The 13,834-nt window shown below is 36.4% G+C and overlaps 1 protein-coding gene across 1 annotated transcript in view; it reads right to left on the bottom strand.

Moving 5' to 3' along the window:
- LOC110455333 overlaps window positions 1-11,304 on the bottom strand; it is a 15,401-nt gene extending 4,097 nt beyond the window's left edge. The window contains exons 1-3 of the mRNA XM_021505414.1: window positions 11,006-11,304; window positions 6,861-6,959; window positions 4,505-4,637 (exon numbers count right to left, since the gene is read on the bottom strand). Of these exons, the coding sequence (XP_021361089.1) occupies window positions 4,505-4,637; window positions 6,861-6,959; window positions 11,006-11,041 (268 nt within the window). The 5' untranslated portion in view covers window positions 11,042-11,304. The remainder of the gene's footprint in view (window positions 1-4,504; window positions 4,638-6,860; window positions 6,960-11,005) is intronic.
- Window positions 11,305-13,834: the final 2,530 nt, after the last annotated feature.

Here is a 13,834-nt window from a genome sequence, read left to right as displayed (position 1 = left end):
GGGGGGGGGGGGGGGGGGGGGGGGGGGGGGGGGGGCGTTGGAACCCAATTTTCAGTTGAAAATAGGTTCCATTGAAAATAGGTTCCGTTGAAAATAGGTTCCTTTAGGTGTCACCTTTCAGCAATGAAAACTGACCATGGAAAAATGACCCCTATTTGAATCCTTGTACTTTCATTTCATAACCCAAAGAGTGTGTTACATGTATGACGAGGACGCGGGGCAAAACTTCCCAAAAGTTGCGGGAAATGCAAGATATTCTTCACCTAGCCACAAAATGTACAGTGCATAATGATACGACGAACTGATGATCTGACCAAAATGAGGAGTCGCATTATAAAAGTGTTTAGTTGAAAGTGACGGTGTTGTTAACCTAACGTATGGCTTTCAAATGGCTCCATAAATGAGAACGATCGATTCGGAACCCCTTTGGGTCGATGTGTTTTTGCGAAGAGGATTTTCGAACAATATTTTGCTTCAGTCGGTCGGCAAAACTTTTTTTCTGAACTTGAAGAAACGTTCTTCACATGTCATTGAAAATAGGCCATTGAAGTTAAAAAATACTAAGTGTGTTTCATATTTTATAATTACGTAATATATCAGCTATCTAATGCCTTCCCATGATACTGTCAAAACCACTTGCCCCTCGGTACCGGTAATGGACAGTGTATTATAGTATTATACAAGACATGGTCAATTAACAGCATTTCTGGTTTTGACTTTACCATGGTAAGGCATCAACTATCTGTATAATGCGTGCTATTATAGCAATGTTGATGTCTTGTGTAATCTAATGATTGGTCATTTACCAGCATCACGGAGATCAGAGATTTCAATTTTACAGTTGGAAAGCCTGAAATATGTATAGATAAAAACTATCTGATGGATTACTGTGCAAAATATTTGACAGGTGATGGTCGTTTACATTGCATAAGGACAAAACTTCCTATTCAATGTTTAACATGGACACTCTGACAATAAAAGATTCATGTTTGATCTTAATAATTATTCTATTTTCATATTCAACATTGATAGTGAATTCAAAAACGTAACGTTACAAATGGACCCCGGAAGATGTCCATGTTAAATCATTGTAATTGCTCCATACAAAACGTTGAAAATGGACTCCAGATAGCATGAAACTTTTCCATGATAATTTTCAGATATGCCCGGTTCCGTATTCAACGTTGAAGCGGATCCCTGATCATAAATTTGCAGAATTGCCCTGATTTAATACGTAATCCTGGTTATCATATCACCAAAGAGGGGTTAATGTTCTGACGTAGAGCAAGGTAATCCTTCAGGTATGTATTTCATTCCATAATGCAGTTCAGACAAGCTTATTCTGTCTTTTCGTATTGCAGAGTTATTGTTCTTGTGAGCAGGTATTGATTGTTACGTCATTGGTTTGTGTGAGAAAATTACGTCGTTTTATCAAAACTTGATGACGTTACTCTCACAAACAGATGACGTAACAATCAATCCCTGCTCACAAGAGAAGATAACTCTGCAATACACAAAGACGGAATAGTGTTGATTTGCGTTTTACACCATACCTTTCTAATGAGCATGTATTTGATTCATGCTACTGGTATTGAGTGTCCTGACTATTGTACATATGAAAGGTGAACAACACGTCTGAGAAGTTTCATCATTCATTTGAAATAAACACGTTTATAATTACATCCGATCCCAGGGCGAGGCTCAGTATTAGACTTATCTAGATACAAATAGATTAGAGGTGGTATAGTCTGTTCCAGAGGACTAGTATCATATCAGTGGATACGACCTGCCCCGACATTTGAAAACTGTATGACAATCAGTGTGACTTTGTTGATTTCTCTTCGGGTTTTTGTGGCAAGTGTTTCCGAATAGGGTTTGTTCAGATTTAAGAATAAAATTATAATTCTGATAGAATAATATATCGCTCGTATTTTTCCCAATCCACTACGTCCAGTAAATAGATGATATTCCTGCAACGACCAATGCGATTGTTAACGGTTTCATAGTCAACGAAGTGCTTTGGTTTCAGTGGAAGAAATCAGCGTTACAAGGGCGTTTCCAACCAATTGTGAAATTTTACAGAAAATCACGTTTTCTGTAAAATAGTTAAAATAATATTCATTTGTTTTACTCACATAAAGGTTAATGTCTGTGGGTTATGCAATGACTTGTTACATGTTGCTGAGTCTGTTTGTTTGTTTTTTGTTTGTATCTTTTCATAACTTATGTATCACAGAAATTATCAATTTGGTGCACTTGTCAAATGTTATATTCATGTAAGCAGGCATGCTTCCTACCTTTGAGACACAGGTATAACCTTCTAACCTTAATTACAAAGTTAACTTGTACTTGTAGACAGAAGTAACGTGTCATGTTTTGAACTAGACACAGACGTATGAACGTAACGATGGAGACCGTTTTGTCTTTGAAAGCTATAAAATTACCTATCGATATATGAGAAATTACCGTTTTGTTACGCCAACATAGAGTTTTGATTATCAGGACAGAATTCTATATTGATCAAACAACAACATGCGTAATGCGTTTTCTTTGAAATCAAATGGTAATTAATCTGCCTCGGTTTTAGATCAAATCACAAACAATTTTAATATATTTCTCACCAGGGTGGGAAACCGCGCTAAAATTGCAACGTTAGCAACACCAAGTGAAACCAAGTTCGATAATGCATATTGGCTGTTGTGGGTAGGTCAGGTTTGGATGATTGTGATGCACATTTCTCCCAGATATTGATTCACAGATTTCTCGGTTTTATATCCTGTTGTATAATTCACAGGCTATATACACCGGTTACACTAAACGATAGTATAACCAGCATACAGGATCATATATGAAAATATAAAAGAAACTGTTTGTAACCTTCCGGAGCCACTGGTTACATCTATGATTTAAGGGTTTAATGTTTAGATGGCATTGCGTCCTTTGTTCTTTCAATGGCCTGGATCATTTTGAATAGTGTTGCCTCATTAATTGGTAGTTTTGTATCCTTTTTTTATAATAATAAAACGTAAACTTTATTTGTTTTACAACAATTGTGAAATAAGTTATTTCAACTTATATTAAACACTCTTGTTGATCCGTATATTTACGCGCGGGGGTCTTTATGTGGGAGGACATCAAATATGTAGACGCTTCGACATGGAGTTGTGTACTAACGATTTGACTGTAAACTCGCCTACAATTTCAGCTTTTGTTTCTTCTCTACGGAAAACCTTGCAACTGAGTATCCAAATCCTATAACATCATTGCGTTGGTTTGGAAGGATTTTCCTAAAAGTAGGTACACTTAATGTGGACAGGAAGCTGCGCAAGGCGAGTTATATTTGATAGGCGGAACCCTCTTGTGTCGAATCATTAACTTTAAGAGGTTTTTACGGAGAGAAATCAGAAAGGTTCTTGTGTCTTTAAAGTGGTGGCAGTATCTACCTCTTCTTCTTACAACTATTTACACTTACCTATCGCATGTGAAAAGAGTTTTTGTGAACAAGTGTCCTATGGCAGAGCACTTACTTCCTCAAGTATGCTGCATGTTTCTATGGCATATCTATAAGCTGTAGGAAATTGAGATACAACTCTTTTAAACAATACTTAAAGGCAAATGGTCATATTCATGAAATGGCTTGATTCTACGATCCGTTGAATGATGATTAACTTTTAAAGCTGGAGTTGTATGGTTAATTATAGGACGTTGTTTCTCCGTAATTGTTATTCGCTTTCATGGAGTTGGCACTGCAATTTTTGCTCTGGTGTGTATGTCCATGTCTACTGTGAAAACGCGACAGGACAAGGTGTTTTCCACACGCCACGTGACGTACAACTGGTCTAGCCTGTCCGTCAGGCTAACTGATCAGAAAATAAAAATATATATTTCCGCAAAAAGATCGTGAAATTTCTCCTTCCTTGTCAGACATCGAACCAAGTATCCGTATTAGGTCCTTCGCCGGCGTTTCAGCTCTTTCCAAGCGCTGGCCCTTAGCCGATCCCTTAGGCCTTCCTTAACATCCCTGCTGTGGCTTGATTGTCCTTTACAATAGGACTTTTCGCTTCTGTTCTCTTGTCTTGTACGTGTTTTGAAAGTGCTCACCATTCCTACTTTAATAGCTATTTATTTTGTAAGGGGTGGGGGTGCTACATGACTGGCAAAGTCGGCGGTACTAGCTATGTGAACTCAGATTTAGATACAAGACTCTAAACTATGCAAAATGTGTGGCGCATTAGTCACAAATGCTTTTCACAGTGCCACTTTCAATGTGGTGGGTTTTTTTAATGAAATGAATTTAACTTCAGGAGATGTGAGTGTAGGCTACCTACGATACTATCAGACATGCAAACCTATAAGTGTTACATGCATGTTATGTATGGTAATGTAATTTGCATATACTGTAACAGAAAAATACAAATAAAAAACATCATATTTTATAAAAGTCGTATTTCCTGTATCGATACATATTGGAATATAATCTACTTGAAACAAAGAGTGTCCATACCTTCGAAGTCTTCTAATTCAAAACTTTCTTCTGACGGCGATTTTGGAAGAGAATTCCTCAGACTCGTGTCGGAGCTTGTAAATGTGTGTTCGTATTGAAGGGGCGTTACTTTATTCACTTTTTTGGCAAAGTGCTGAAATATCAAAATAGTGAAGCATACATGAATTACTTTATAGATAATATGTTTATGTTTACTGCCACAAGGTGCTTGATGAGTATCAGTATAAAAAGTAAACAGGAACCAGAAGCAATTGTCGCGACATATACATTGTCTATTTCAACATTTTCAACTGATTCTATCTTATAAAAGGCAAGTGATAATACATATAATCGTTACTATGATATGAATAACCGTTGTAATGGTATAAACATTTCTTTATTCATTGTTATATGTGACCGTTGCTATGATAGGCATGTCAGAAACTATGCTATGTATGTCCGATACTATGATATGTATGTCCAAACTATGATATAGATATCAGCAACTATGATATGCACGTCCGTTGCTATGATACGTATGACCGTTACTATGATATGTGTAACCGTAACTATGATACGTATGACCGTTCCTATGATACGTTTGTCCGTCACCATGATGTGTATGTCCGATACTTTGATATGAATGTCCGATACTATTAAGTATATGCCCGTTTTCACGATGTACATGCACAATACTATGATATGTTTGTCCAATACTTTGACATGTATGTCCGATACTATGATATGTATGTCCGTTGCTGTATGTATGTCCGTTACTATGATACGTGTGTCCGTCACTATGGTGTGTATGTCCGATACTATGGTATGTATGTCCAATACTTTGACATGTATGTCTGATGCTATGATATGTATGTCCGTTGCTGTATGTATGTCCGTTACTATGATACGTATGTCCGTTACTATGATATGTATATCTGTGACTATGATATGTATGTCCGCTACTATAATACGTATGTCCGTTACTATGATATGTATGTCCGTTGCTGCATGTATGTCCGTTACCATGATACGAATGTCCGTAACTTTGATATACATAACTGTAACTGTAACTGTCGTCATGATATTACGTTTGTATATTCATTATTATGTGTCGCATTTGCTATAATAAGATGACCGTTGCTATGAAACCATGCTGATATTATCTCATTAATGTAATTATTGCGTTGCAATTATAGGCATTACATACAAAATGTACCTTGTCAAATAGATCCGGCATGAACCAGAAGATTAATAAGAACTAACTTAATTAACACTTACCATATTGACGGATTTCATAGAGCAAATACATGGACCATTGTTACAAAATTATATTGACGATTCATTGCTAATGGTCATGTAATTCTGACCGTCAGTGATCGGATCAATCTGACCGCGTCATTCACGTCGCCAAACAAGTAACTAAGCAACGATGGCGTGACGAAAAATCACGTGGTCAAATATGAAAGGTTCGAGCTGAATCAAACAATCCATTCGGAATTGAATTTGTCAGGATTTTTTTTTTCGGATCTACTTCTAAATATAAATACTACAGACATTGTACGAAATTTGACAGACAGTGACAGACTTTTTTATTCACACTGCAACAAAGTTTTACTAAAAAGATTACATCTACATTAAATGTTTCAATGTTAAGTGACATGGTTGATATGAACACTTTGATGTTGAGTTACATTAAAGATATTAACACTTTGATGTTGAGTGACATTAAAGATATTAACACTTTGATGTTGAGTGACATTTAAGATATTAACACTTTGATGTTGAGTGACATTAAAAATATTACACTTTAGTGGTGAGTTACATTAAAGATATAACACTTTGATGTTGAGTGACATTAAAAATATTACACTTTAGTGGTGAGTTACATTAAAGATATAACACTTTGATGTTGAGTTACATTAAAGATATAACACTTTGATGTTGAGTGACATTAAAAATATTACACTTTAGTGGTGAGTTACATTAAAGATATAACACTTTGATGTTGAGTTACATTAAAGATATAACACTTTGATGTTGAGTGACATTAAAAATATTACACTTTGATGTTGAGGGACATTAAAAATATTACACTTTGATGTTGAGTGACATTAAAAATATTACACTTTAGTGGTGAGTTACATTAAAAATATTACACTTTAGTGGTGAGTTACATTAAAGATATTAACACTTTGATGTTGAGTTACATTAAAGATATTAACACTTAAATGTTTAATTGCATGTTAGATAGTTTGTAGCATGTAACAGAACGAGGCAGTGAAAAGGAAAAACTTGAAATATATACAAGATGGTTTTCTCTTACCTCCAAAATCGCGATAAGTTCTTAAATACAATTGTTACTATTTATACCACTTACAACGTGTGTGTCTTCCCTTCGGATCCTCTTGGAGTTTTTCCTGTGATTTATTGGGTTCCATTGCCGTTCCTTGCGTCGGCAGCAAAGACATTTCCGAAACTATAGACATAACAAAGAGATAAAAACATGGCATTAACGAAGTAAAAATCTGTAACACACACAAGCTCAGCAATCAATAATTCATAAAACGCATAGCTAGTTTCATCACCACAAAGATAATGGTATCGGGTTGTACGTTTTGTGTAGTAGTCAGACAAAGCTATCTATCACCATTCTTTCGAAATTACTGTCAACTCATGTTATATGCATGACATTGACCTCGATGCATGATGCGACGGGGGTCAGACATTGTCTGTGTTCCAAGTTATGGAAGAATCATCAAGCTGGCTTACTAAGAATTATCCATCAGTGTGTATCACCCCTGTAGGTAGGGATTCGGGAAAAGAATACATCTGCTGTTACCCACTGCATTATTGAAGGAGGCGAAAGATGTGGGAACCACCAGCATAATTGAGGATTTGCTTTGGTGTCCTCTATTTGGGGACACAAAAGCGACAAAATAAATCTGCTGCATCCATTGCAAATTTTGGGATCTTTATAATTCTTTCTTCTTCTTACTACCTTTTATTTCCCAACGCCTTGCTTGGCAACACCTCATCTTTTGGCCTTAATGTTGAGTGTTCGCCCAGGTGAGGAAGGCAATGGGTTCTGTCCCAAGGCCGGGACATACCAAAGTCCTTAAAAATGGTAGTTGTTATTCCCTGCTCATAACGTTCAGTATATAGGGGAATGGCAACAACTGGTTCACCCGTTGTCAGTATAATGTGACCGGGCAGAATGTTGTGCTGGGTGGACTTCGGCATGGTATTTCAGTGAGATAGCACTATAAAGTCGGCATCAGATCCGCGCTATCACAAGGAAGAAATCGCACCAACATACCCTGTCTCCTGTATACACACACTCAAGCACGCATACGCTACACAAATGGAGACACGTCCTTAAATGACCTTAGCTGTTAATAGGACGTTAAACAAAATTAAACCAAACCAAACCATCAGTGTGTATACAGCGATTTGCTATTGTAAATAAGAATACGTCAGACACAAAAAAAAACTAGCAAAGTTTCTGTACTAAAATCATGAAATAATGTTTACAAATTTCCCTTGCAAATTGTTGAATATGTGTAAAAAGGAAAAAAGGAAAAGGAAACCTGTATCACAGGTTAAGGACGTTATTGGAGTTCAAAGACAGCACATCACATGTATAATTCCCGTGGTAGCGTTTTCTTATCAAATCCAGGACAACGTGATAGTCGACAGCGGATTCAGACACTAGAAGTATTTATTTGATTACGGTAGAGACTAAATATTATCTCTGGTATAGACAAATCATGGATATGTCATTTTTTAGTCAACAGGCGAATCAAGCTTAATCCTATTTCATGCATAAGCAAATATTGGCTAAATTATTTATTGGTAAAGATTTGCTTAAATCTTAAACCTATCTCAGGCATCAATGAAATATGGCTACGTCATTCAATTGTCAACAGAGTGCGGGTATTTACATATCCTTGGCTTTGTCATTTATTTGTCAATAGGCCACATCGAGCTTAATGTTGTTTCTGATATCAACGAATCTTTGCTCCATCATGTATTTTTCTAAATTATAAAGAGGTTTCATGCATTTTTCCTTTTTGTTTCAAAAGCAGTTTTGAACAAAGCATTTCCAATTATTTGGCCTCTAGCATCACCGATGAGCCACGGAAGGACAAAACAGCTGTTTGATGTTGTTTAATGAATTTTTGGCATATTGTAGTAATTATCTAATTATATAGGTGCACTCATATATGTGTGTCTAATGTTATCCCCATTTATCGATAGGGCACATATATCAAAAAACAAGTTAGTGCAATAACGTATTCTGGTCCAGAATAAACTTTGTCAATGGTTTTACATTCGTATAAACTGGGAGACTTGCACGTAACTAGAGTAGGTAAATTGAAGTATATTTGGACTTTATAGTGTACTTTTAGGGCAGTATCTTTTCCCTATATTTTGCATCAATTAAAAAACCAGGAATGAAAAAACTGCTTGAAATAGGACAGTTTATTTGGTAGGGTCTTCTTCGATTATTGTCCTATTTACTACCAAAGTCATTTAAAAACGTAAAAATGTAAAATGAAAAATTTAAAATTTAAAAACATTTTTTAAATGTGTGTAATGCATGCACGTGTGCTCAATGCGGTATGTTGGTGTATTTTCTCCTTGTGAAAGAGCTGATCTGATGGAGAATTTAGAGTGCTACTTAAATATCATTTTGAAGGCAACCATCAACGTATTCAACCCGGTAACATTATCCTGACAACGAGTTAATCGGTTGTTGTGGTTACTTTAAATGCTGGATGTTAAGCAAAGAGTAAAAACAACATTATGAATGACTTTTGTGTGTCGCAGGCTGGGGACAGAAGCCATCGCCTCCCATACATAAGCTAACCTTTACCACTAAATCCAGCGTGAGGTATTGTCAAATAAGGTGCAAGGAAACAAAAGGTAGTTAAAAGTAGAGAGAAATTCAATAATTCCAAATATTGCATTGAGTGCAAAATATTTATTTCGGACGGATTTGTGTCTCCAAGTAAATAAAATGTAAGCATATCCCAAATACTAAAAGAGATTTCCACATTGTATTCCTCTTGCAACATGCAGTGTGTAACAGCAGGTATGTTCCTTTCTAAATCCCCAATATGCAGGGGTGGGGTACAGCTTGTCCCCACTGGAAAACTGATGTATCGGTAGAAAGAGCAAAACGTTATATAACTCGCCGTTGCAAATATTATTAAGCTTAAAACCAGAGTGCAATAGGGGAAATCGTCTTCCAAACCTAGTGCTTATGCTATCATGCATTCGAACATACTTTATTGAGCAGCAATTAAAAGGATCGGGCATACGAGCGTAACATTAACAATTTCCGATATAGCTGCTTCCTGGATTGGAAGGAAACATACATAAAAGGGATAAGGATTAAGCTTATCCATACCCTGTTTTAAGAATCATGGGATAAAAGCGTCCTGTTGACAGATGGAGCGCACAGCAAGGATTTCATTCCAGAAAATCTTGAAGTCGTTATGCTATGCTATTCTTTTTCGATCTGTTATGCATTCATACTTATAAGTGGGAGTTGAGAAAGATATTGGCTGGTTGCAAAGGCCCTATAACCACGGATAATAATGTGTGAACCGCTTTGAGACGACCTACGAACAAGGTTGTGATAAAGCGGTATATAAGAACCTAGCATTAATATTATTATTATTAAAACATGCCTTAAAAGTAGCATACACGAGTTCTTTAATTTGAAGGCAAACATAAAATCACGTTAACAGATGGTGCATATATTGCAGGTTTTCCTTAACTTCATTTATTTCTTTGTATGTTTATTGACGGTATGTAATAGGTTGTCATTATGTGTTGTGTGATGCTGTGATACATGTATGTTTATTGACGGTATGTAATATGTTGTCATTATGTGTTGTGTGATGCTGTGATACATGTATGTTTTGTCCTTTATATGTTGTGTGGACGCCATGGTACATGTTTGCATAGTTTATGTCACAATATTGTCGAACTACCAGTAACTTCGATTACGCATTCTTAATTTTGTCTATTACAATAGTTTCCATTTTCGTTTTGTTGTGAAAAAGTTATCTTCTCCGACTAAGAGAATAAATCTCTGTTCCGAAGAACGATAACAAGTTAGCAGGTAGCTGGGAAACTAATTCTTTAAGGGATAATAAGTGGTAATAAAATATGACGCAGCCCTTTAACAAATAGTATCTGTCATTATTCTTAAGAGAAATAATGTTTTTCTCTTAGTAAAATTGAGAAAAAAATATGTATATGTTTGTGAAATATCGCATCGGCAAATGTTTTACCATAGAGGCAATTACATGTACAATAACCAAACACAGATTTACAAAAAGCGTATGATATTTTTATTGTTTAAATTGAAGAGGAAAAAGTGATATAACAAAAAGGAACAATAACAACGGAAACAGTGCTACAGTTTAAAATGAAAAAAATCCACAATATAACAGCACTTCCAAGAGACGGAAGATTCTATCGAATTCTCTAACTAAATGCTATACTCACAACAGCCAGGATCTCTGTATGTATCCATCTGTCCATTGTCCAGATTTTGGTCAGTTACATCGCCTGGTCAGACAGATCACCTCACCTGACTGTATATAACAAACACAGATATCGTCCAGCGTCAATTTTGCACCTTTGCCAAAAGACCCACATGTAGTCGGCAGTCTCACACGCCTAGCCATGGCGGACATCTTCAGCCCACCAGCCTACTTCCATTGTCATGTATCTATGTCAGACAAAATCGGGTCAGCTTAAAATCGGTATAGCGTCACTTTGGAAGTTAACATATACTGTGTCATGCACTTTGCTATTTAATACTGTTCGTTGTCCACATTGTTGTGCCCAGAACAGAATTGTCCGTGCTCGCGTTACAACTTTACGAATATAATGAAGAAATTGAATGTATATTTCCTGTATTGTTAAGCTAACTTTGGCCGTATTAACGATGACATATACACCTCGTACCTGGCTAGGTGTAGGCTCTGCCACTGTATTATCGCCGAGGACCACCTCACGTTGTCCTCCTAAGGAGAATGAACACTACAATAGAATCGGTGGGAATTTCCATAGACAATTGCGTCGCCCTGCCGTAAATTCTTCATAAAATGAATTCCAAAATCATAAAACAGCCATCAAAGGTCAACAAAGGTATTGAAAGCACAATAAGATATATACTGAACTTGTAGACTGCTTTCTGTGCGTGTCTAGATGTACAGCCAGTTTTATGTCTGTCCTGGTTACAGTTATCTTAAACTCAGCGAAATGTCATTCATTTTTACAAAAACAAATATTGCACTTAACGTTGATGTAAATAGAAGCTAAATGTTTGTACCGGACTCCGCTGTCCGGGATTATTAATACGTCAATATGTATGATATAATATCGCTTTGTGCCCAGTCCATTTGCTAAAGATAGCGTTAAAGTGGGGGGCTTCAGCCTGTTCGATTGATTATCTGCAGTGAAACATTGACGAATCAGCACGTCCCAATTAATACCAAAGGTATAAATAAACAACAGAGAATCTGTCGGTAGATAAGCGACATTTGTAACAGTCGATTGTCTGTAAATAAAATGTGCCATCCCATGAACGTATCCTTTAAGAGGGTGCATTTTTAATTGGTTGGAAATTTTCCATAACTTTTATGTTCTGTTTTTGTGGAGTTGTATTTGTGTCCGCTTTATTTCTTGTACAACCAATACTCTGATCCTCCTCAAATGTAGTACACAGCTAAGCTTGAAACATCGCCGGGGTACAACTGTAATGACTTTCTGCTGCTAGAAAAGAAAACAAGATAAATTCTAACCATAATTACGAAAAATAGCGAAAGATCCCCGAATTGATTAGGAACACAAGTAAAGGTTACTGGAATGGATTTTCTGCTGATTTCGTTTTGTATTGAAACGATTTTTCTTTATCAAATACCATTTCTCTAATTTGTTAAAGAACTGACGCCGTCTATTCCATTTCAAGTTAACCTTATTTTCATCACACAAACAAGAACATTTTACGTAAAGTATTTAACTTTCAAGGTTGAACCCAGCCCTTTAGAATTGATACGGTGACAGTGTGCGCCCTGTTGATAGAGATAGTGTGCATATTAACACTCGGTGATCGGCATTGTGATTTTTTTCATTACAGGGGTTCGTGCTTTTATTTGCCGCATTTATCGATTACTTTTGCCGACCGAACCAGATCAGGGTTTTTAGAGCGCTTTAATTTGGTTCCCCGCGTTATTATGTGTAGTGATAGTAAAAACTGGTCATAAAAAGTACAATTATTGTAGTCTAAGCTTCTATAAGAAAATTCACATTTAAGTTATAAATTTGTTTCCTTGCGCTATTGTATATAGAGATAGTAAAACCTGACAATAAAGAATACGACTATAAAACCCTATGCTTCTACAGGAAAATTTATATCTTGAGCTATAAATGTTAAAATAAAAATAGAAATAATATACCAGATCTTCAATACACTAGGACAAAAATCGAATCGGATGTCGAAAATGAAATATTTAGGATAAAGAATTTGGTTGGGTTTGGCTATATTTTGTTTAATGTCCTGCATATACATGTTGTAGTAACATCTAAGGTCTTGTAAGGATGTGCTTCCTTGTGTGTATGCGTGCTTGAGGCAGGGAATTTTGACGTACTTCACTGCTCTTCAAAGCTCTGATCTGAGGTTGAATTTAGAGTGATTTACTCAACTTAACTTAAGTCACTCCCGGCCTCCACGCTTTTTCTCCAACCAATCTGTCTTGTGCTGCTGTTTTTTGCGGTGTTCCAGGTACTCCATCATATATGGCTGTGATCTTATTCAACCGCTCTTCGCCAGGTTGTTTTTGGTCTCCCTCTTGCTCTTTTCCCTTCCGGTGCCAAGTTATTTACTCCTTCTCTCCTCAAGATGTGACCAATCCAGTTTATCCTTCCTCTTCTTATTTCACAGCTGATGTCATTTATGTTGGCTAGCCCTTTAATTTCTGCATTTTGTGTTCTTTGCTGCCTTCTTACTCTCAATAGCCTTCTGAGACACTGGTATTGGAAAGTGTTCAGTTTCTTTTCTTCTGCTTTTATAATTTTCCATATCTCACAGCCAAACAGTAATGCAGGTTTGACAAGCGAACTGAACAGATGTATCTTTGTCTTTCTACCAATAGCTTGTACTCCCCAGATATTTCGGAGTCGGTGGAATGCTGCTCTTGCCTTCTGTAGCATGATATCACTACTAACTCCTCCTTCTCTGTCCATTACAGCACCAAGATTTACAAATGCCAACATCTTCTATTATCTCGTTGTTTAATAGGATATTTTAATTCTTTCTTGCTTGTTCGC

Source organism: Mizuhopecten yessoensis, unplaced genomic scaffold (assembly GCF_002113885.1).
Source record: "Mizuhopecten yessoensis strain PY_sf001 unplaced genomic scaffold, ASM211388v2 scaffold8195, whole genome shotgun sequence".
NCBI classification, from domain to species: Eukaryota; Metazoa; Mollusca; class Bivalvia; order Pectinida; family Pectinidae; genus Mizuhopecten; species Mizuhopecten yessoensis.
Note: the sequence above shows the minus strand (reverse complement) of the source record. Positions and strands in the feature narration are given on the sequence as shown.